At 45.6% G+C, this 23,460-nt stretch overlaps 1 protein-coding gene across 4 annotated transcripts in view; it reads right to left on the reverse strand.

The window, feature by feature from the left end:
* Positions 1-9,726: 9,726 nt before the first annotated feature.
* Heatr5a (HEAT repeat containing 5A) overlaps positions 9,727-23,460 on the reverse strand; it is a 104,711-nt gene continuing 90,977 nt past the window's right edge. For all 4 annotated transcript variants that reach the window (XM_021178967.3, XM_029484723.2, XM_029484724.2 and 1 more), the window contains 7 exons: positions 22,638-22,765; positions 21,906-22,053; positions 21,040-21,312; positions 17,852-18,076; positions 14,689-14,843; positions 12,879-13,092; positions 9,727-11,449 (listed from right to left, as the gene is read on the reverse strand). In XM_021178967.3, coding sequence (XP_021034626.1) covers positions 11,145-11,449; positions 12,879-13,092; positions 14,689-14,843; positions 17,852-18,076; positions 21,040-21,312; positions 21,906-22,053; positions 22,638-22,765 — 1,448 coding nt within the window. In that variant the 3' untranslated portion in view covers positions 9,727-11,144. The remainder of the gene's footprint in view (positions 11,450-12,878; positions 13,093-14,688; positions 14,844-17,851; positions 18,077-21,039; positions 21,313-21,905; positions 22,054-22,637; positions 22,766-23,460) is intronic.

The following is a 23,460-nucleotide window of genomic DNA, read 5'->3' on the forward strand; positions in this document are numbered from 1 at the left end:
AAGCAAGCAAGAGATGGTCTTGATAAAGCCAAGCCTTTCTCTTGAAAGTCTTGCAAAGTCTCCTCCATCTTTCAGGAAGATCAGATGGCCAAGAGTTAGTGTACCTCAGAGGAAAATGTACCTGGCACAGAGTGGGTGTTCAGAAGGTGGCCCTACGGAGGGAGAAGTGTGCACCACACTGTGCAGTACAAACCTGTGGACTTGTCCCATATACACCCCGCGGCTTCAGTCCTCTAACTTCCTGTCAGAAACCTGACTGAAGTAGGGTTTCAATGATGGATGGTTTCTACCTCTCTCAACTCCACAGATGAGGAATGAAAGCTCAAGGGTGAGGGAGCAGAGGGTAGCCCAATCTTGGCCATGATGAGAACCTTGGCAGCCTGCATTGGTATGCAGGGCAATGAACACACACCTTTAATACGTTCACAGTCCATTAGTTAACACAGGCAATGCTCCACCTGAAAGAATGTCCACCGAGTTCTCATTTAACCTGTCTTTCCTGTGCGGACCAAGGAAGGAACTGTCTGCAGATATCCCCTGGACTAATTCTTGGCTGTGTGTAAACAAGACTCTTCACTTGAGTCATAATTGGCCTCCAGATAATTAACTCATGGACTTTGGTGGTTAAAAGTTTCCTCTCGGAGCACCTTGAGATTTTGCTAATATTGAGTGCACAGGGAAGGAAAAGAGGGAAATCTGCTTGGGGCAATATTATGACTTGTTATGCTTTTGAAACCAGTTTGGCAGGATTTTACTGTGTACTTGAACCAGTTTGACTGGCTGCTCCCCCCCCCCCATATTTCAGATTGATCAAGACTGTACTTTAATTTTCTGAGTTACAAGAAGTCCTTCGATTTGCTACTTGGTTCCTTAAATAGCTGGTGTTCGTCTCACTCCTTTGACTTTCTCCATGAGGACTCTATCACTGCTCAATAACCCTGGGGCTGGTTTGGATCCAGCTGCTCAAGGACCTTCTGAGGAGCCAATTGGGCCAGATTTATTCTATGAGGTGAGACTGGAATAGGAGTTGACTTAAGCAGAAAGCCAAAATTAAATCAGGCACAAAGCAAATGAAAAAAAAAGATTATGCAGTTTGCTTTTAAATTAAATATGAATGTGCGGCGAGCTGCGTTTCCTTCAGTCAGCCAAGGGCCAGCTGGCACCTATGTGGTAGCTCTAGCAGCATGGAAAATCTCCTCTAAACCTGACTTCATGTCTTTCCCCTTGATTCAAGGCACCCAAAGAGCTTTTGACTGAAGGTCTTGTCAACAGGACAGCAGAAGCAGAAATCAACACTGAGTTGAATACTCACTTGCAGGTCTCCTCAGGCTTCCATTAGAAAGCTCTTGTATTCATTAGCTATTTGTTCCAGACCAGATGCATGAAAACAAGAAATAAAAAAAGGCAAGGCTATGACTGCTCCTAGATATGACGGAGGAGAAGGTTTATTATAGATTGTGGGAGAGCATAGCCAGAGGTAGGGACATCTGGGAGAGTCCAGGATGACCATGGCCAAACTGAGCCTGGCCATATGAGGAGATGGGGGAGGGGAGAGGAGCTTCGAACCAAGAGGGGCAGCCTGGGCCAAGAAACTGACCAAGAGAGAAAAGATTAGACCTGAAGGTCAGGTAACCAAAATGTCTGGATTATAGGGAGGGCAGCTGGAGGAAGGGCAGCTCTTTCCCTGGCTGGAGAAATTTAGGGTAGGGAGCAAGGTATGCCAGCCAGAAGGACCCTATAGCAGGTAGGAACTGAGGGATGCTGGGCTAGCATCAGCTTTGGTATGGGCACCTCAACCATGTGTCCTGGGTTGGAGACCTAACTGCTGGAATACATCTGTATCTGGGGATGCTAGACCTAACTACCAAGCCATTTGAGTACAGTCTAAGTGTGTGTGGGGTGAGTGTGGGGGGTGGGGAGTGGCTTCTTGGGGATGGAAGCCAAGAGACCAGTCAGTTGGAGATGGAGCATCAGAGCTTACAAGATCACTTGCAAGGAGTCTGGCAGCCACAGCACTCATCACAAACATATTAGTCAATTGTTTTCTGAGCTCCTTTTATATTGGGAAAACAGAGGGCACTTTTTGCCTGAGTGTTTCATTCTCCACTGATCTCTTCCTGTGAGACGTTAAGGATGCTCTCCTGCCCTGGGTGAGTCAGAGGTCAGGAGGCAGGACATCTTGCACGTTTTTTGCATACACCCATCAAACATCCTGTGACTCAGTCCACCTCTTAATGGCACGTATAGTGCACTTTGAGAAGCATCTAAGGTTTAGACTCATAAAAGTCAGAAACAGAAACTCTCTGCTTGTCTGATACCCAATACACAAACTTCCCAGAGCAAGATTAGCGATTGAGAAGATCCTAGGAACACACAAACCCCTTAGTGCTAAAATTAGGAGCCTTGGGAACCTGAAATGATTGGTCAGCTTTCAGCTCTTCTGCAGAGAAGAAACCAAAAGCCAGGAGGCATGCTTGCCCAAGCTACCACAATTTGTCATCGACAGACCTAGACCAGATCCCAGGGTGGTAGGGTTCGTGTTCTTTGTAATGCCGGAATGTTCTTTTATCCCAGTGGGGACAGTACAGAACAGGTGTTCATGGCTCTGTCCTGCCTGTTTTCTAAATACAGGGACTTGTTTGTCACAGATACGCTCCTTCCTAATTAGCAGTATGTCCCACCCAGATAGCCATTAATCAATAGTGAGATCAAGTCTCTGTTTCTGGAGTCTGAACAACATAGTGTGAGCAGAGAACAGGGAGCTCCGTGAGCAGTGTCAGCCGTGGGTAAGCAAACCGGATTGTGCAAGGACTGAGAGGCCGCCCTGCAGAGAACACAGAGAAATACGGCACAGGGTGTAAACACCAGAGGCAAGGAAGTATTATTTCCCTGTCCTCAGAGGAAAACCATGGTCAACAGAAAAGCATTATAGTCCTCCTGACGGGAGAAGAAAGGTAACCATGGAGACACCCCATGTGGTAATGACCATGTAATGGAAAATGGTGTCACCTGACATTCATGTGTATGTGTGTTCTGAGGGCTGCTAAGGAACTCAGCAGTACTGTCCATCTAGATCTGAGGGCTGCTGTTTTCCTTGCTCTGTGTCCCTTGGACACAGAGTTTTCCTAAGGTAGCACAGATTCCTAGGGATGGTAAGCCTGTTAGGTGTGGCTCTTCACTATCCTTAACTGAGTGCCCCCGTGTCTCTCTGATGCTGTGTGTGTGTGTGTGTGTGTGTGTGTGTGTTCTGTCTGCTTGCCTGGAGGGGCCCTGGTTGCCGTGTGCACGAGGGGACATCAGAAATGTGATCTGCTGAGGATTAAAGCTGGAGGACGTCTATTGGCAACTGGGGGTCAGGAACGAACTTTTTATAGTGCTTTGGCACTTGCTCTCTTATATTTGGGAGGAAGCCCAAAGAAGTGACACATCTAAAGGGGGTGGCGTAAACACAGTGGGAGTGACTAAGGTGTTGTGACACTTGTTTTGGGTGTTACTCCTCAAGGGGAAGTTGGGTACCTCCGGTTCCATCCCACACCGCCTTTTCCTGCTGCTGACCTGAAGCAGGTTGCCGGTTCTGAGTAATCTCTGAGAATGCAGGTAGACAGATACTGAACTGACCTACTTTGTAAATGCCTGGGATGATGTCAGTCAGCCAGCTTAGAAGGCAGCTTTTCTGCTTTGGGCTGATGCCCGGGCTGGGCGCTGACTTCAGGACATTACTTAAAAGAATGGAGTTGTGGAGTTGTACTCCCAGTGCTCCGGGATGGAGGCAGAAGATCCAAAGTCCTCCTCAGTAAGTTTGAGGCTAGCGTGGGATACACGAGATTTTGCCTCAAAAAGCTAACAACAGCATAAAAAAAAAAAGTGAGATTGGGACTACCTATCAATCACAAGTAAATGGGGTCTGGGGTGTGGCTCAGAGGCAGTGCGCTCGCTTAGCATGCCCCATCTGTCGAGAAAGACAGATGGGAAACAAACAGTGAGAGAAAGGGCATCAGAACGGAACCTGTGTGCTGAGCCAGCACTTTAAAAAGTAAACTTTTCAATTTAGAATAGCTTTAGATTCACAGAAAGGCTGTGTGTGGGGTGGACCTGGCATGGTAGCACACTCCTATAATCCCAGTTACTCCAGAGTCACAGGCAAGGGTGAGTCTAAATTCAAGGCCAGCGTGAGCAACTTAAGGAGACTCTTTCTCAAAACGAAAAGGGCTGAGATATAGCTCAGTGGCGGAGCATTTGCCAGCATGTGCGCGCCACCGCCTTACCTCCCTAGTGCTGATGGAAAAGAAAGAAAAACGTTGTGAAGGGATGTGCTTTTTCATATGCCACAGGCCTGCTTCCCCTACTGCCAGCCTCACGCTATTGTGCCCTCACCACCTCTGGACAGGTGCTCACACTGCTGTCACCACCTCTGGACCAGTGCTCACACTACCCTGGCCACCTTTGGACCAGTGCTCACACTGCTGTCACCTCCTCTGGACCAGTGCTCACACTTTGTCAGATCCTTCAGTTGTCAGTCACTTGTCCCAATTCTGCCCCTATTCCACTGAGGGTGCCATATCACGTCTAGCCATTGTGTCTCCTCTGGCATCTCCTGGGAGCAGCACATCTCCAGGTTACTGACTGTTCTTGCTTCTGATGACCTTGGCAGGGTCTTGGTCAGGGGTTTCACTTGTATTACTTATTTATATATCTGGCATTGAAGGTTGAGCGGGGCAAGAGCTCAACCACTGTTGTAGTTTCATTCTGTAGCTGTGATGAAACACCCTGATGAGGGGAGGAAAGGGCTGATTTCAATTTACAGTCCCAGCTCACAGTCCACCAAGGAGGGAAGCCAAGGCAGGAACATGAAGGCAGGCCTGCTTGCTATTCCACACATTACCTGAAACCAAGGAATTCGGTTCACAGCCAAAGTACAGAAGAAACTGTAGAGGATGCTGCTTGCTGGCAAACTGTTGGGCCCATTTATACTTAGCTAGCCACTGATGATGATGACTACTACCTCCTCCCCCTCCCCCTCCTCCCTTCTTCCTTTTTCTTCCTCCTCCTTCTGCATCCTAGCCTGCCTGTAGGAACCTGGAAGTCTCACCTCTTCTGCCCAGCCACTGTCTTCTAGCATCTTTATTGATCAATCAAAAACCAATTGGGGAACAGGAGCTTCAACGTTCACAGGCAGATTTCCAATCAAAGTATCAGAACACCCCCTACATATTGGGGCCTTGAGGTTTGTAGTGTGGTCTTTATGTCCTATCCACTTTTCTGCTTCTTGAGCTACCAGATGTAAGCAAGCAGCCGTGCACCCCTGTACCCCTGTTGCCCGTCTTTCTTGCCACGAAGGTCCTGGTTAGGTCAATAGCTCAGCAGGTCAAGGAGCTGGCTGCTGAGCCTGACAACCAGAGCTTGAGGCGAGCCCGAAGGTTGGCTCTATCTACGTCCTCATGTCCTCATGTGTGCCCCGTGGCATGTGCACATGCACACACAAAAAATTCAATGTAAAACATTACAAATGTAAAGCTATCTTCATTTCCACTGCTTCTTCGGTATTCCTTCTAGGCTCCGCCCCACAGTTACCTGGCAACAGCCAGGAGTGCCTGACTCACTATAAAGGGCTGTTTGCCCCCTCCTCTCTCTCTTCTCTTACTCACTTGCTCTCTTACTCCCTCTATCCCTTTTCTTCCCACCCCTCCCTCCCTCCTCTCTCTTTTTTTTTTAAAGATTTATTTATTTATTTATTATATGTAAGTACACTGTAGCTGTCTTCAGACACTCCAGAAGAGGGAGTCAGATCTCTTTACGGATGGTTGTGAGCCACCATGTGGTTGGTGGGATTTGAACTCCAGATCTTATGAAGAGCAGTCGGGTGCTCTTACCCACTGAGCCATCTCACCAGCCCCCCTCCTCTCTCTTCCTGTATTCATGGCTGGCTGCTTCCTCCTCCTCCTCTTCTTCCTCCTCTTCCTCTTTTTCCTCCTCCTCCTTCTCCCCTAAACCCCCCTTCTCTGTCTCTACTCCCTCAACTCCCCTTCCCAGGCCCTAAATAAACTCTATTCCATTACTATATCTGTCGTATGGCTGGTACAAGGAAGAAGGGGTGGCTCAGCATGGGCCCGCAGGGCACCCCCTTCCACCTCCCCATACTGGCTCTACTAAACATATCCCTGGCTCCTTCTTTCTTTTTTATAAAACACGACAGGGTGTAGTGGTATATTCATTTAGTCCCAGCATTTGGAAGAGACAGGCAGGTCTGAGTTGGAGGCGGGCCTTTTCTCCCTATTCAGCTCCAGGGCAGCCAAGGACAGTTAGGTCTTGTCTAAACAAACAAACAAACAAACAAACAAACAAAAACATTACCAGCCAAAAATGAAATAAGCCATTTGATATTTCCTAGGCACACCATGTTTAAATAAGCACCAACAGGGAGAGAAACTATTTTTGGGGTACTAAGAGTCACATGAGAACCCGTGCTAGTTCTTAGGAGGCAAAGGCAGGAGAAGTTGGAGTTCAGCCTGGCCTACAGGGTGAGACTCTCACAAACAAACAAACAAACAAACAAACAAACATCCAGACTCTCAGAAAACGAAGCCAACCCAATATAAATGAAAAAAGTCTCCCCCTCCCCTTCTCTGAACAGCTTAGCTTATTTATTAATTCTGGGTGAACCTACGACCTTGACTTTGTAACTAGTAAGTTAGACCCTGCCCTCAGCCCATGGTTTGTACCTTAGACAAGTCTGAGAATAGTAAAAGGAAAATTCTAAAAATAAACTTTTTTTTTTTTTTGGTTTTTTTTTTTTTTTTTTTTTTTTTTTTTTTTTCCGAGACAGGGTTTCTCTGTATAGCTCTGGCTGTCCTGGAACTCACTTTGTAGACCAGGCTGGCCTCGAACTCAGAAATCCGCCTGCCTCTGCCTCCCGAGTGCTGGGATTAAAAAATAAACTTTTTAAATAGTTTTACTCTGTAGCCCTGACAAACTTTGACTTCACAATGATTTGCCTGTCTCTTCCTCTCCAGTGCTGGAATCAAAGGTTTAAGTCATCACGCAATAAACACTTTAAACGTAATTTTTGTACATTTATTTATTGATTGCATATGTGCATGTGCATGTATTGTGGCCTGCTTGTGGAAGCCAGAGGTCAACTTTCAGGACTCCTTCTTTTCTCCTGCTCTATAGGTTCCAGGGATCAAAGCCAGGTCATCAGGCTTGGTGGCAAGTGCCTTAAGTTGCTGAGCCATCTCATTGGCCCCACAGAAACAATTCACACATGTCCAGTGAGCATTATATTATTATGTGGAGAGCCTTTTGGGGTGCCGCTTGGCAGGAGTCTGACATTGGCCAAGGACAAGGCAATGGGCTTCAGGCCTCTGACATTGGCCATGACAGGGACATAAACTCAGGCAGGAATCTGGCATTAGGCCATGATAAGGAAGTAAGTTTTGGCAAGAATCTAACTTTAGGCTATAATAGGGAAGCAGGGTAAGGCAGGAATTTTATCTTAGGGTGCAACAAAAGAAGTAGGCTTCAGGCAAGATTTTGGGCTTGGACAAGGAAGTGGGCTCAAGTATTTAGGTCATTATGACAAGCCCTTTTAAACAACCATCCTGGGAGTAATCACAGGACTTTGCTTGCTGCCTTGTTAGTTCCTTATTGTACGGCTCGCCCTTAACACTTGCATGTAGTTAAAATGGTATAAAAAGCGGATTGGGAAAATTAAATCTGCCTTCAGTCTCAGAACTGACTGGGGTCACGCTACAATGTTGTCTGTCATTTTTTTCTTTTTAATCCTCACTCCCGCTCTGGAGAACCTGTTGACTGACTGAGCGGGCTTGGTCATTATTATAAATCTTCTATTTTATTGCTGTTAATACCTCAGTCTAGCTAATAAGTCAAGCCTTACTGCAGGTGTGTGTGCATATACTGACTTCAGCACTATGCTGTTTCTGCCAGCCTTGCAAAGGACTGCAGGGTCTCCTGCTGGGTGGGGGCTTTCTGTGGGATGGTTCATATCCCTATCGTAATATCCCATGCCTGTTTCACTGGGGTTATTAACAGTGGACATTCATCTGCTATTTACCAGCTCACGGAAATAACATTTGATCATACAGAACTTCTAGCTAGGCAGTGATAGTACACACCTTTAATCCCAGCACTCAGGAGACAGACACAGGTGGATTTCTGAGTTCGAGGCCAGCCTGGTCTACAGAGTGATTTCCAGTACAGTCAGGGCTACACAGAGAGACTCTGTGGGGTGGGGGTGAGGAGGGGACAAACAAAACAAAGAGCCTTGCAATGCATTTTCTATTCTGACTGTTCATCCTTAAGAACTACAGAGGATATTGTTTCCTTTACTTTTACCTACTTTGTTAATAGAAATGATTTGGTTACAAAGTGGGGGTGGGGGGGGGAAGAAAAGTTTGCCTAAGATAGTTTGCTCAAAGCCCCATTCAACTGTTGAGCCATCTCTCCAGCCCTATAAAATTATTTTCCTTGCTACTTTATAACTGTAATTTTGCTACTGTTATCAATGGTAATGCAGATATCTGACATGCAGGATATCTGCTGTGCAACCCCTGTGAAAAGGTCATTGCATCCCCAAAGGGGTCAAGATCCACAAATGGAGAACCACTGCCCCAAGGAAGAAGGCTCGAGAGACAGGTTCAAATCCTCAGCCATTAATCCTTTTCTTATCAGCAGAGTAGTATGTTACAATTCTGCACTGTCAAAAAAGATGATGCACTTAAAAACATTATGCAATAAAATGTTGAGCAGAAATCTTAACAACCAAATGGAACAATCAAAATGGATGAAACAATAAAAGCTCATATGTTGGTTTGAATTAGAATGCCCCAATAGGCTCATATATTGCATGTTTAAGTCTCCAGTTGATGAGCTGTTTGGAAAGATTGAATGGCCTTGTTGGAGGAGGTGTGTCACTTGGGGGTGGGCCTTGAGGTTTCAAAAGCCCACACCATGCCCAAAGTCCTTCTGCATGCTCCCTGGGGATCAGGGACCAGCTCTTAGCTCCAGCTCCATGCCTGTTTGCTTCCTGCCATGAGGATAATGGACTAACCCTGTGAAACCAGAAGCAAGCCCCCAGTTAAATGCTTTTCTTTGTAAGAGTTGCCTTGGTCATGGTGTCTCTTCACGGCAATAGAACAGTTTGATTATTAGAGAGCCCCTAATAATCAAACTAATTGACTGTACCCAAAAAGCACCTGGGCTGCACTGTCCTTGGTAAAGAAACATGATCCTGAGTCTAACTCCGGCTCACACCAGAGCAAGTAAGCTGCTGTTAGGAACATGGTTGATGGCATAGAGGCAAGATTACTGGACACGAGCTCTCCCGTTGAGGAAGCCGTCTACAAGGGAGGTAAGGTGATAGTACACTGGACTGACGGGCAGAGTAGGCATCACACTGTGGCAGTGACTACAGCAACACAGATGAGTAAGGCAGTAGTAGAATTTGGTAGGTCAAGGGTATAACGTGTTGTTAGCAAGACTTAGCCCAGGCCTGAAAGGAGACAGAGTTCACAGAAAGAACCCAGGAGGAGGGCATTTTAGATGAGAACAACAGGAAAGATACATTCACGCCCTCTAGGCAGACAACCCCAAACCACTGCAGCGAACGCTCGTGTGGGGAATGCTCCTGAGAACCAAAGCCAAGGTGAAGGGAGAGAAAAACTGGTCATCTTTCCTGGATGAACACTTCAAAATACAAAAACATTAAAGAAAATTAGCTTTATTTATATAATATAGAAAAGTTGACTTTAGTGTTAGAGTTTGTCAAATGTTTTCCACTCTGAATGCTTTACAAGAGTATTTACATACAAACATAATAAAACAGAGTCCACCACGTGCTCCTGGTCTAATCAATTTTTCTCAATTCTGGCTACACCTCTGTCCCTGCATTTTGTAAATTTTAACAGAAAGCTGCATCTTTCTGACACAGTGGTCAATTCACACAGAACAATACTGAAGTGGAGGGAAAATAATCGTAAACAGCCAAAAAATATTTTCTACCAGTATGACTTTATCATTATATTTTTATATTAAAATACATTCTGTGTTAAAAAAGTATCCGTATTCACTGAAGTTCTAAATTTGTTGTACTAAATCTGACATCCTATAACCCCAAATCGATATAGACATGACTCTATATTAAGCTTTTAATATGAATGATTTCCACAAATAAAAAAACAAAACAAAAGGAACAGAGGTAACAGAAAATCCATCTGAGAATGGTAGGAGGGTGACTGTTCGATATTCTACATAAAAGCATCCTGTGTGATCTAAGCATAGACTCACTTAAAAGATATAATCATGAGACCACAGCCTCAAGCCACACAGTGGGGCTGAAGCTGTCTCTCCTATTATAAGTTGGGTAATTCTAAATTTGGTTCTTTGTTTGAGACACGGTTTCTCTGTGTAGCCCCAGCTGTCCTGGAACTCACTCTGTATACCAGGCTGGCCTCGAACTCACAGAGATCCACTTGCCTGTCTCCTGAGTGATGGGATTAGAGGCATGAGCCTGGCTTAGGTCTAGTTATTAAAGAGTGTTCCAATCACTTATTTATTGTTGGCATTATTATTGTTAGATAGTTTGTTAATTTATTTTTTGAGAGAAGTCCTATCGTGTGGTCACAGCTGGTCTGGAACTCACTCAGTAGACCAGACTGGTTGGAACTTTGATGATCATCCTGTCTCCGTCTCCTCAGGTGGGTGCCTCCTCCCCTGCTCTAATTGTTGATGTTGCTTGAGAAATGCAACACAGTTTGATACGACCACTGAATAAGGCAGGAATCCACGTAGAAAGTGGGATGTGGTGTAAGCGCAGATACTTTATAATACAGTGATAGACAGACTGTTAGAGGACATCCCTTCATTTTCAAAGCAGTGGATTGCTTAGTAAATTTGGATCTTTGGCACTTTCTTGAAATGCCTGGCAAGAATTCTGACAGTTCCATGGTCTTAGTAAATGGAAACAAATAAAACCAGAATTACCAAGAGCGTTAAGTTTCAGTCCCTCCTGAAATGAGAACGATTGACAGGATCTCCAAGTGCACTCGTGCCTCAAGTTCCACTTTTGTCCCCAAAGCAAGGAAACACCAAGTGTTACATTCAGGCGCTCAGTGTGCTAGGAGAGCAGCTCACAGGAAATTGGTCTTTAGCTGGATGCTGGAGTTCCTGGCCAGGCTCTTGGCATGCTTAGAAGGCGGATCCACTCGGACACTTTCCTGATTGCCTTTTACGGCAGCCTCCAGCCGGGCTCTCAGGGCTGGGGAAGAAGCCATGACTCTCTTAAACACAGACGAGTACCGAGGCCCGATCTGCATGAGATTGTGCAGAGCAAAGTCGTGCAGACTTCTCGTTACTGAAGTTGCTGATCCCAGAGCATTCTCATCCAAAAGGAAGGAGATGAGGATGGGCAGAAGGCAGGCCACCAGCTGAGCGCCTAGGGTGAGAGAGGGCAGGGTTCAGGGAGGAAGGAGCTTCAAGTAAACTCTTCACTTGGGGAGAAACTCACCCTCATCTATTCTCACACTGTATTACCAGTATCTGGGATTAACATTTTACCACTTATTGTGTGTGTGTGTGCGCGCACCCACGCCTGCAGAACATGTCTGTGTGTCTGTCCTCGTCCAGAGCCCATGTATAGGCTAGGCTGGACAGGGAGCACCAGAGATCACTTGCTTCTGACTCCTTGGCACTGAGACAAGTAAGCCATTGCCTCCATACCACCCAGCTTTTTCTTTTTTTAGGGCTAGCCCAGCCCCAAATTCACTGAGGATAACGTTAAAACCTGTTATTCTCCTGTCTCCACCTTCTGAGTGCTGGAATTACAGGTTCTGAACAACTAAACTCAGGTCCTAGTGCTTCGAAGGCAAGATGTTCATTGACTGAGCTATCTCTCCAGTTCTCTTTTTCTTTCCTGCTTTTCAAGACAGGTATTTTCTGAATAAAGCCCTGGCTGCCCTCAAACTCAAGAGATTCCACCTGTCTCTGCCTCTTGAGTTCCGGGATTAAGGGCATGTGCCACCTCCCTGAGCCAACCCTTTTTAAAAAGATTTATTTATTTACCATGTATACAGTGTTTTGCCTACAGGTATGCCTCCTGCACGCCAGAAAAGGGCACCCAGATCTCATTACAGATGGTTGTGAGCCACCATGTGGTTGCTGGGAATTGAACTCAGAACCTCTGGATGAGCAGTCAGTGCTCTTAACCACTGAACCATCTCTCCAGCACCCTCCTTTTCTTTTCTTTTTAAAATTGATTTAAAAACTGTATATATGTCTATACTATAGTTTTATCACTTTTCCCTCTTCCTCCTAGCCCCTCCCATGTCCCCCAATCTTTCTCAAATTCATGGCCTCTTTATTTTTTTTATTGGTGTGTGTGAGTACCTACAAAAATGCATATATAAATACAAGCTGCTGAGTCAGTTTAATCTTTATAGCTGACCACTTGCTATTGCATAACTAAGCACAGGCTCATTTCTGGAGACCAAGTGTGCTCTCTCTGCAGCTGTTAGTCCTGTAGCTCTGCATCTGGGGTCAGGTCTCATGACACTCCCCTGACTTTTTGTTTTTGAAGACAGTCTCACTGTGCTGCCCAGGTGGGCCTCAAACTCATGGTGACTGTCTGGTCTCCATGGCAAGAACACTGGAATTATGGAAGTGTGCTGCCACCACCCCTGGCAATCGTCTTTGTTTGCTTGTTTTTGAGACAGGGTCCTGACAAACACTTAGCCCCCAGGTGCTTGAGAACCGGCCTTTGGCAGACACCATTGTGGCCTCTCATAAGGGCCTTCGGATGAAAGAGAAGCAGACACCATGTGATTACAGACACTGGAGAGAGAGCAGTGCTCAGTGCTGATACTTACGGTGCTCTTCTTCCGCAATGGCGACCAAAGCTTCTAAGAGCTTTATTCCTTCTTGACAGAGCTGCAGCTCGGTAGCATCTTCGGGTTTCCTCCTGTCTATCTCCTGAAGCTTCTCCACAATGGAAGATGCTAAGGAATAAATGTATGGGTAGGAAACGGCCGGCTTTGGATACTGAAAAATGGAGTGGAGGAGCTGACAGGTCTTCATTTGCACCTAGCCAGGCAGATGAGAAGATGAGTAAATTTACAAAGTTCCCGGAACAAAGAGACACAAAGAACAAACGTTCGTGCAAACTCTTTGCAGTTAAAGTGGCAAAGGTTTATATTTATTCCTGTTCTCTTTAGTTTTGGAAGTCCTAATACCAACAGGCATTACATAAAAACAGTGGCTACAGCAGGGTGGAGGGGCACAGAGGCGCTCAGCACAGCGGGAGGGGTTTGCCCTCTAGCCCACCCTTCTCAGACGGCTGTCTCTGTACTCTGTAAAACTAGCAGTCATATTTTAAATGAACCCCAACAACTCACACCAAAAAAAAAAAAAATTTTTTTTGCAGTGAAATTCTACACATTTGAGTCCTGTCCCAGCTGGTATACAGGTTTTAAGGACTCCATCTGGCCCACACTAAGATGTCATGACTTGTCACAGTTGTGTCACTGCTACCCAACTTGGGCAGGTAGCCAATGACCTTGGACAGAAGGATAAAGGAAAGCAACTACAGCCATGGCTCACCTCTCCTTAAACTGGAATAGTATTTTGAGCATTAGTATTATTGCCCCCCTGAGAAAATTTGGTTCCAGTGTCTTTGGAAGTAAGAAATGTTTCTGTGTATGGGTTCCAAACTCATTTTGTAACACATGAAAAAAACAAACATTTAATCTAGTCTAACCTAATCTGTCATTCCTTATTTTATTTTCCTTTAAAGAAAATACACAAATTATCATATAAATCCCATGTCATATCATTTTTTTTTTCCCCTCGAGACAGGGTTTCTCTGTGTAGCCCTGGCTGTCCTTTGTAGACCAGGCTGGCCTCGAACTCAGAAATCCGCCTGCCTCTGCCTCCCAAGTGCTGGGATTAAAGGCGTGCGCCACCACTGCCTGTGATTTTGTTTTAATACATTATGTGTATGTGCTTCTGTGTGTGGATATGGGCATTTGAGTGCAGTGTCCACAGAGACCGGACAAAGAGATCAGATGTCCTGGAACTAGAGGTCTAGGTGGCTGTAAGCTATCCAACGTGAGTGCTGAAAACTGAGCTTCGCTCCTCTGGTAAAAAGTGCTGTTAACTGCCGAACTACCTCTCCAATTCCATGGTTTTGTTTTTTTTTTTTTTGACAGTTTTCACTATGTAGTCCTGGTTGACCTGAAACGTACTATGTGGATGAGCTAGCCTTGCATTCATGGGCACTTCTCCTATCTTTGTATCCCCAGTGCCGGGATTAGATATAGCCACACGACTCCTGGAGAGTTACACCAAGTTTAAGATGCTCTCATTTAAACACTTAGTATTGTTTTACCTTCTTGTTTTTGGAGACAGTCTCATGTAGCTTAGGATGGCCTTAACTCACTTGTGATCTCTATCTCTAGCCCCTGGGGCTGGTATTACAGATCTACACTACCATGCTAGGTTTGTACAGTGCTGGCCTAGGTGTGCACACTACCTACTGAACCACAATCCAGCCCCTGGATACTGCTTGTCACAGAGACCGAGATCACAGAGAAGCACAGTGTGTGTACTGCAATCATAAAGGCAACACGTGTGTCTCAACAGATTCCTACTGCAAATAGCTCTCTGCTAAAAGACATTTACCACAGAGTCCTTGCTCTCCAGGGCAGCCTTAAAATTTTCAATGCAGCGATTCTGAAGGCAGGGGACGGTTGTCACTTCTGGGCTGGTAGACAAAATAAATACTGTGACGGCAGTAAGCAGACTGACTTCATCAGGTTCTTGTTGTGCTCCGTCAACTGCAGAGAAACGACAGTGAGGAGGCTCGTACTTACTGCCTTGCGTCTGTGTAAGGATGTCTTTAGCTTGGTTAGCACAAGAGCCCCAGAGGGCGGCTAGACAGTAGTGGTGCATGCCAGCAGGCTCAAATCCCACCTGCATGCTAGTCCACTCCCACCACACACACACACACACACACACACACACACACACACACACACACTCAAAAGGACTAGGAAAGTATTCTACCTCTGAGCTCCATCCCCATTTCCCAAGGATCAGTTAGAATAAATATTCTAGTTAAATATTTTTAATGAAGTAGCTATGAAAAACCAGTAATTTTGAAAGGGTGATGCTGGGTAGTGGTGGCACATGCTTTTAATCCTCACACTTGGGAGGCAGAGGCAGGTGGATCTCTGTGAGTTTGAGGTCAGCCTGGTTTACAGAGTTCTTGGACAGCCAAAACTATACAGAGAAACCCTATCTAAAAACAGACAAGACAGAAAGACTGACAAAACAAAATGAGAAAGAGCGGTAAACTTGACTCACTAAATTAAGTTTTAATTAATTGATTAATTAAAAATAGCTTCTTGGGCTTTTTAGCCAAGATCAAGTGTTATGATTGGTTTAAAACCCAAAATAAGGGGCTGGAGAAATGGCTCAGTGGTTAAGAACACTGACTGCTCTTCCAGAGGTCTTGAGTTCAATTCCCAGCAACTGCATTGTGGCTCACAACTATTTGCTATGGGATCTGCTGCCCTCTTCTGGTGTGTCTGAAGAGAGTGACAGTGTACTCATATACATACATACATACATACATACATACATACATACATACATACATAAATAAAACAAAACCATAAAAAAACCCAAAACAAAACAGACAAACGAAAAGCCTCCAGGACTTCAAATAGGCTAGGCTGGCCTCCAACTTGATGTGTGGCATAGATGACTTTTCCTGGCTGCAGCTCCTGCGTGCTGGGCTCACAGGCTGAGCTACCATGACAAGACTATGTAGTGCTGGGGACAGAAGCCAGGGCTTTGTGCTGTTAGACAAGTACTCTATTAGCTCCAGCCTAGCCCACTTAGACTAAGTGGTTGTTATTTACAAACAAATGACACGCATAAACAGTAGCACCAGCCATATCGACTCAATAGTACTTAAACACCACCTGTGCCAGCCAGCCCTCTTAGGCAATAGAATACAACTTCACTATAATGTGGAGATCAAATAAAGAATTTAGGGTCAGCTAGTAACAAAAGGTCCATGCTTATAAAAACACCAAAAACTATAGAGAGCAGGATGTGGTGGCTCAAGCCTGTAATCCCAGCTCTTAGGAGGCTAGGCAGGAGAATCTGGAACGTAAGAACTCTGTCACAAAATTCACCATCAGCCTGTGAGACTCTACCTCAAGAACAACAACAACAAAATCACTCAAAATGCCTGACATTGGATGGGTGGAGAGCTTTGGGGGCTGACACCCAAGAGGAGATGCAGTGAGAGAGCACTGAGTTCTCTCAGGTGAGCTGGCACACTGTAGCAAAGTGACGCACACAGCAGTGTCCTGTGTGGTGCTCAGACACTTCACCCCGGCAGCCAGTGTCTGAGTAAGGAACAGGAGTCTGGTCCAAGCCACACCAAGTCAGTAAGTGGACGGTGTGAATGCAGAGAGCACAGGCGTCCAGGGCTCTCCTGCTTCCCCCCCTTAGCGCCCCCTGCCAAGTCATTTTTAGTCATTACAGTCTGCTAGTTAGTTTAGTAAAAATAATTTTAAATGTCATCAAGGTAACTGTGTCCTGGGTCTCTTCCCATTTCTTCTTTAGCTCCTTTCCTGCCCTTTATTTTCTAAGGATGGATGGGAAGTCTGCTTAGCAGCAGGAGTCTTGTGAGGCTCAGGCAGTAGAGAGCAGGCCCCTTGCCAACAGCTGTCTGAGTGAGTCATCCTGGAATCCAATCCTCTAGCTGTAGCCCTGGCCAGTGACTTCATGAGTGGCTAAGGCCTGGACCTCAGAAACTAATAGGTAACAAATGCTTTTCTGTTTTAAGCCACAATGTTTTTCTGTTTTAATCTACTAAGGTTTTTTTCTTTTTCTTGTTTTTTTTTTTTTTTTTTTTTTTTTTTTGAGATAGGGCCTGGCTTGGCTAGGTTGGCCCTGAACTCACTATGTAACTAAGGCTGGCCTTGAACTCCTGATATTCTTGCTTCTCCTGTCAAGTGTTGGGATGACAGGCAGCATCAGGCTCAGCTGGGAGGCAAGCTGTTCTTGCAAACATTTTACCTTCACGATTGGCTCCTAGTGACCTACGTTAACAGTTGCTCTAACATCTCTGTCCTGATACACAGCTGAGCCCAGACACCACTGTGTGTCTGTGGTAAAGGAGAACTTGTCACGAGGGAGACTGTGCTCTTCCATCTTCATCTCTCCTCCTGGAGCTCTTATGCTGGCAGAGGCTGACACACTCAAACATGCTGTAATGTATCTCATCCTGCTATCTCGTCACCGTAATTCCACCTCCAGCCATTCTCTACCGCCTTTTCTCTTAAATATGGATTGCACTAGAGGGTTGCCTTTGAAAATAAAGCCTTCTTGCCAGTAGCAATGGCAGGGACCTGTAAGTCTCAGGGAGACACTGTTTCCTATCTGTACTTCCTCCTCCCAGCTGCACTTTCGCCTTCGGCTCTCATCTGTACCATCCTTGCTTGCCACTTTTCTAAGACTTTTTTCTTTTCCTTTTCTTATTTTTCTTTGCAGTTGTAGTCCTGGCTATCCTGGAACTCTGTAGACCAGGCTGGCCTGGACTCAAGAGACCCACCTGCTTCTGTCTCTCTTGCCAATTACAAATGGACAAAGACATTGGAGATAATGAATAATATATCCGAACACTTTACATACCTGCTAAATACACAATACAGTCTCTTCTGGGTGAGACTACCAAATATGAGCAACAGAATAGCTTAGCCAAAAAACAAAAAGCAGAAACAAACCTAGCATGCCTCTCACGTTAAGACCTAACAGTCCTACTGACCTGGGCTCCAGCAGTCAAGCACAGTTGCTAATGCACTTTGGAGGAGGCTGGTCCAAGCTTCGTGGCTCTTTTCTGCCCGGGCCATGGGGGAAGTTAAGATTCCTTTCAGAGTCTGCAGGGAAGCTGTGACTGTGCAGGATAACTGGCCCCCAGGTAACTTCACAGCAGTTTCCCGGAGGACTCCGATGGTAAGGTACAATACTGTAGGGAGAATTGAGATGCTGCCTGCAAGAGAAAATGAAAACTCTGCATTGAGCACGCACACTTTCTGAAGTCATCAAGGAGGGCTGGAGGGATAGCTCATCAGTGAAGAGCACTCGTGGCTCTTGCAGAGGACGTGAGTTTGAGTCCCAGTGCCCGCACGGTTAGCCCACAACAGACCTTAACTACAGCTTCAGATGATACAATGCCCTCTCTGACTCCTGTGAGAACCAGGAATGCACACAGTACATATATATATGTTCTGGAAACACACACACACACACACACACACACACACACATACACATAAAAGGAAATAAATGCAGCTAGAAAAAAAGCTGAGTCATCAGGAATAAAAGGGTGTCAGGGGCTTCCAGTGTTTGCTGTCATTTTCTGGGCTGCGAGGCACAGCTCAGTGCTCCTTCTTCAGCACCAACTCATCTTTCCCAAAACACCACCCAGAAAAGCTCCAGAGCACTTCTCATAAATCGTAACTATTGAGAGAAGTTAGTAACTCTAGACTGGCTGGCTAGCCAGCACACCCCAAGCCTTCTCTGCCTCCCTAGTACAGGGACTACAAGTGCATGCCACTATGACCGGCTTTGTATAATACGGTTCCTGGGCTCCACCTCAGGTCCTTATGCTAGCAAGGCATCTTAATCAATTTATCACTCAAGTGACTTCCCCATCAATTAAGATTTTTACAGTTGGATCAAATTCTGATAGCTGTAACTGGAAATGTTACTTTGGTTGTATTGCTTAGTGTCAAGTTTTTTTTGGGGGGGGAAGGGGTGGTTTTTCGAGACAGGGTTTCTCTGTATAGCCCTGGCTGTCCTGGAACTCACTCTGTAGGCCAGGCTGGCCTCAAACTCAGAAATCTGCCTGCCTCTGCCTCCCGAGTGCTGGGATTAAAGGAGTGCGCCACCACGCCCGGTTCTTATTTATTTATTTTTAGTGTCAAGCTTTTCATAGCTACCTATTAATCTTTCTTTCTTTCTTTTTTTAAAAATAAGGTCTCAGTATGTATTACAAATATGGCTGTCCTGGAACTCACTCTGTAGACCAGGCTGGCCTCAAACACACAGGGATCCTGTGGCTTCTAAGGCCTTTGTCTTCTAAGCCTCGGGATTAAAAGTGTGTATCACTATGCCCTGCTAAGCTTTTCCTATCCTACTTGTTAGTTTGTTTAACTGCTTTTGAGACAGGATCTCACTGTTTATTTAGGGTGGGCTTGAATTCCTGATTCTTCTGCCTCAGATTCTGGAGTGCTGGCATGACAGGCAAGTATCTCCAAGTCTAGGTCTAGCTTCACATTTTGAAGGACACAGTCCTGTAGCTCTAAGTATTTTCACAATGTGATGAAGGCTCGTTACTATTCAATTTATCTAAAATATGTTTACAAGACCTTTTGTTTTGGGAACTGAACCTAGGGCTTTACTCTTGGTAGGTAAGCACGCTCTACTACTGAGCTATATCCTTGGAACTTTCCCCCTTCTCTTTTAGTTTTAATTTTGAGATAGGGTTTCTCTAAATTGCCCAGGTTGGACTTGAACTCGGGATATAGGTTGGTCAGTTGCTGTGTGTGTGTGTGTGTGTGTGATGGCTCCACCTTATTTTCTGTGACATTCTCACTGACTGGCTGGCTGGCTGGCTGGCTGGCTGCCTCATGAACTCTGTGGCTCTGCCTGCTTTTGCCTCTCCCTCAACCGCAGAACTGGGGTTACAGGTACACACGGGCCGCTCAGCTTTTGAGGTCATGCTTGCATGGCAGGAACTTCACCACAGAGCCATCTTCTCACATCCTGTGCTAGACTTTGTTCAAAAGACAAATTTTAACTAGAAATAAAACACACCCATACACATATTTATCTTTTATATGTAATAGTTATATATAATATAGTTACATGATGGAGAAAGCTATAGATCTTCATAAGATCTATACAAGAACAAAGACCTTCATTATGAGAAGGTCTCCAGGGAAACATTTTCTGATAAGGTGAGACCAGAGTTAACTTTGAAGGAAGGACACATTAATAAGCTGGTTCAGCGCACTGTTTGCTGGAGAAGCTGGACACAGTGGTGAATACCTGTGACCCTAGCATCCCTACAGCAAGATGGGAGGCGAGTCACCTGGAAGCTTGCAGATCAGAGACCCACATGGAGCACCACAGTGACAGGAGCAAGAGAGAGGCCGTTCTCCAACTAACACACACACACACACACACACACACACACACACACACACACACACACACGGTGGCAGAGTGGGCCTACCAGACCCAGAATTAGGTGGCTTATGCTCATAGAAAGCATGCCCACTGCAGACAACAGGATCAGCAGGGAGCTTCTGGCAGGGAGTGGCGTGGGAGTGGCGTTAGCAGCACCCAGAGAACCCTAGGAGCTAGATGAAAGAACTGAACGAACTTGGTCCCAAACGGGACAGGGCATCCTCGTGACAAATTTGTCATATGGAGTCAGAACTGTCCACCAGATACTGCACACTGAAAATGTACAAGTACTACTACGTGATTTAAAATACTGTCAGCTTGATGGTCAGGGCACACTCTCGCATGCTCCAAGCCTGGGCTCCATGCCTAGACCTGGAGTAAGAAGCCAGGCACAGGAAGCGCATTCATCATCACATCTGCCGCTTGTGGCTTTTACTTTCACCTTTTGGTGAAACAAATTCTATTAGACTGTAAGACTAATCTTACAGGATTGTAAAAAGTACTCAAATGAGAAAATGAATAGCAACTAGGTCAGTTCCCTTCTTCTAGGACAGTGGCTGGCAACCTGGAGGCCGTGGCCCCACTGTGGACTGTGTATCAGGTATTTACATTATGATTCACAGCAGTAGCAAATCAGTTATGAAGTAGCAAGGAAACAGTTCTACGGCTGGGGTCACCTAACCCAGGAAGTGACTGAGAGGCTGAGCATCAGGAAGGCTGAGAGGCTCAGCTCTAGGTCCTATGCACAGCACAGCATACCTTCAGGAGAGCACACTGCAGGAAGCTCAGCAAGGATGGCCAGGGCAGCTGCCACCAGTCTACTTCCCTCCTCCGACAGGGTCTTCGGCTTTGAAGCCTTTCCTCCTGGGCCACCTGCCAGCTTAGGGTTTAGTTCTGGGAGCTGTCTAACGAGGATGCAGACACAGAGTTCCAGGGTTGCAAAGACCAAAGACTTCCCAGGTACGAGTCCTCCTGTGTCCTTCCCTTCACCAAACTCTGGCAGGGTTTCCTTCTCAGAGGCTCCATCATCGACTGAAACACAGAGGGAACGGTGCTTAAGAAATGCTTGCTGCTTGCTTGGCTCCGAGTAGGAGGCAATTCAATTCGTTTCTGGTACAGACAATGCACTTAGTGGCTAAGTCCTAGGTGTGAAAAGCTTAAGGAAAAAGCAGCTCTGAAGTTAAAGCTGTTTTTACTATGAGTTCTCATTACAGTGGGTTAAAAATAAAATTCTTGTAATCTTTTCAGCCTTAAAATAGTGCCTGATCAAACTCATCTCCGTGCTGTTAAGTGAGAATCTGACAGCAGCAGCTCCAACAGCGACTCTGTCATCTTACAGACTGGCAGCGGCCGGGCACAAGGATCAGACTCCAGGCCCTGATGCCATTAGAATCTGCCCACCGGCCCCCACATACTGCCCGCCTCTGCCGTTTGCTCTAGGTATGTATTGCCGTCTGCCCTACTTTCAGCAGTATCCAGACTGTGTGGTCACCCCAGTAACACTTGTGAAGACTGCGCTGCGTTGTGTGGCTGCGGCTGCGCCTAGGGGACAGCGCTTGCCCACCTCATGCGGAGTGTATGACTCTCGGAAGTGGGATGAGAAGAGAGGCTATGTCAATACTTACCTTCTGCACTACGCCTCTTCTCCTTCACATGTTCTTGAGCGGCACAGATAATCTGCCTGACCACTTCAAGTGAAGCCAGTTGAATGCCTGCTGACTCTCTGGTCAAAATTACTCGGTGAAGTACATTTAGCAATTCAATACCCAAGTCCTGTCAGAAAACATGAAGTGGACACTATTGGAAATTACATTTGTTTATGTCAGTTTGTGTGTGTGTAAAAATAACAAGGTTAAATGTCATGATATAAGCTCAAAAAGACAGAATTTAATAAATTCTTTTTAAAAAAACAACTATATTGCCAGGACAATAAAGGAATATATCAGTACTTCTCTGCTTTGAAGCAGTCTTGCCTGCCTGGCCTAAACTTGCCAAGGATGACCTCAAACTCCTGATCCTCCCGCCTGTTCCTACAGTGCTTGAATTTCAGGTATATCACCATGCCTGGCTTATAACACTGTAACAAATATCAAAACACTTCTCAGCTCATTTCGGTGAGAAATGGTACTATGACAAATGATCATTTTCATTCATGTCTGAGATGATACTGGAGACACAGCCAAAGGCTGACGTGTAGATTCTAAGATTAATATTAAAACTTTCTTGTAATAATAAAGACTGGAGGAGAAGTATTTCTAAAGTAGCTCCTTAGAATACACAACAGCATCCCGACTCAACCTGAATGTATTTGTGGTCTCTGACGTCAAGAGAGGTCTACCCAAGGCACAGTACAGCACCTGATCGCTGCCAATTCTCCACCTGGGCCAAGGAACCTCGAGCAGGGCCTGCAGTGCATGCAGACAAGCAGTGATGCTTTCCAAGCTTGCATCTGAGCGCAGGGAACACAGGAACTCCACGCTGATTCCTGGGAGAGCAAAAATGAGATGCCCCTGAGATTCTCAGTTCAGACTGTTGGATGATGAGATAAATGCACCAACTTAGCAAAAGACAGCACAAGTAAACAATACAGTTTCAGAGTGTGTGTGTGCGCGCGCGCATGCGCGCGCAAATGAGTACCAGGGCTTACATAGTCAAGGCTGGTCTTGAACTTGTGTTGGATTCTTTTTTGTTGTTTTTGTTTTTTGTTTTTTTTCAAGACAGAGTTTCTCTGTGTAGCCTCAGTCTTGAAACGTAGTCTATAGACCAGTCTGGCCTTGAACTCAGAGATCCTCTTGCCTCTGTCTTCCCAGCACTGAAATTAAAGGTGGGCACCACCACTGCCTAGCTTCTTTTTTTAATTAAAAAAACGTTTAAGGGCTAAAGAAATGACTCAGTGGTTAATGAGTACTTACTGCTCTTCCAGAGGACATGGGTTTGATTCCCAGCATCTACAAGGTCGCTCACAACCAACTATAACTCCAGTTTCAGGGGCTCTGATACTTGGCTTCTGTGGGCATGAAGCATGTAAGTGGTGGACAGATATATATGCAAGCAAAACTCCATACACATAGAATAAGATAATAACTTTAACATTAAAAGACTGTGTGTGCTGGATCCTTGGAGTAGGAGTTGCAGGTGGTTGTGTTGTGAGCTGCCTGATGTTGGGCTGGGAATTGAACT

Source organism: Mus caroli, unplaced genomic scaffold, assembly GCF_978045245.1.
Source record: "Mus caroli unplaced genomic scaffold, Mus_caroli_1 scaffold_14, whole genome shotgun sequence".
Lineage (NCBI taxonomy): Eukaryota > Metazoa > Chordata > Mammalia > Rodentia > Muridae > Mus > Mus caroli.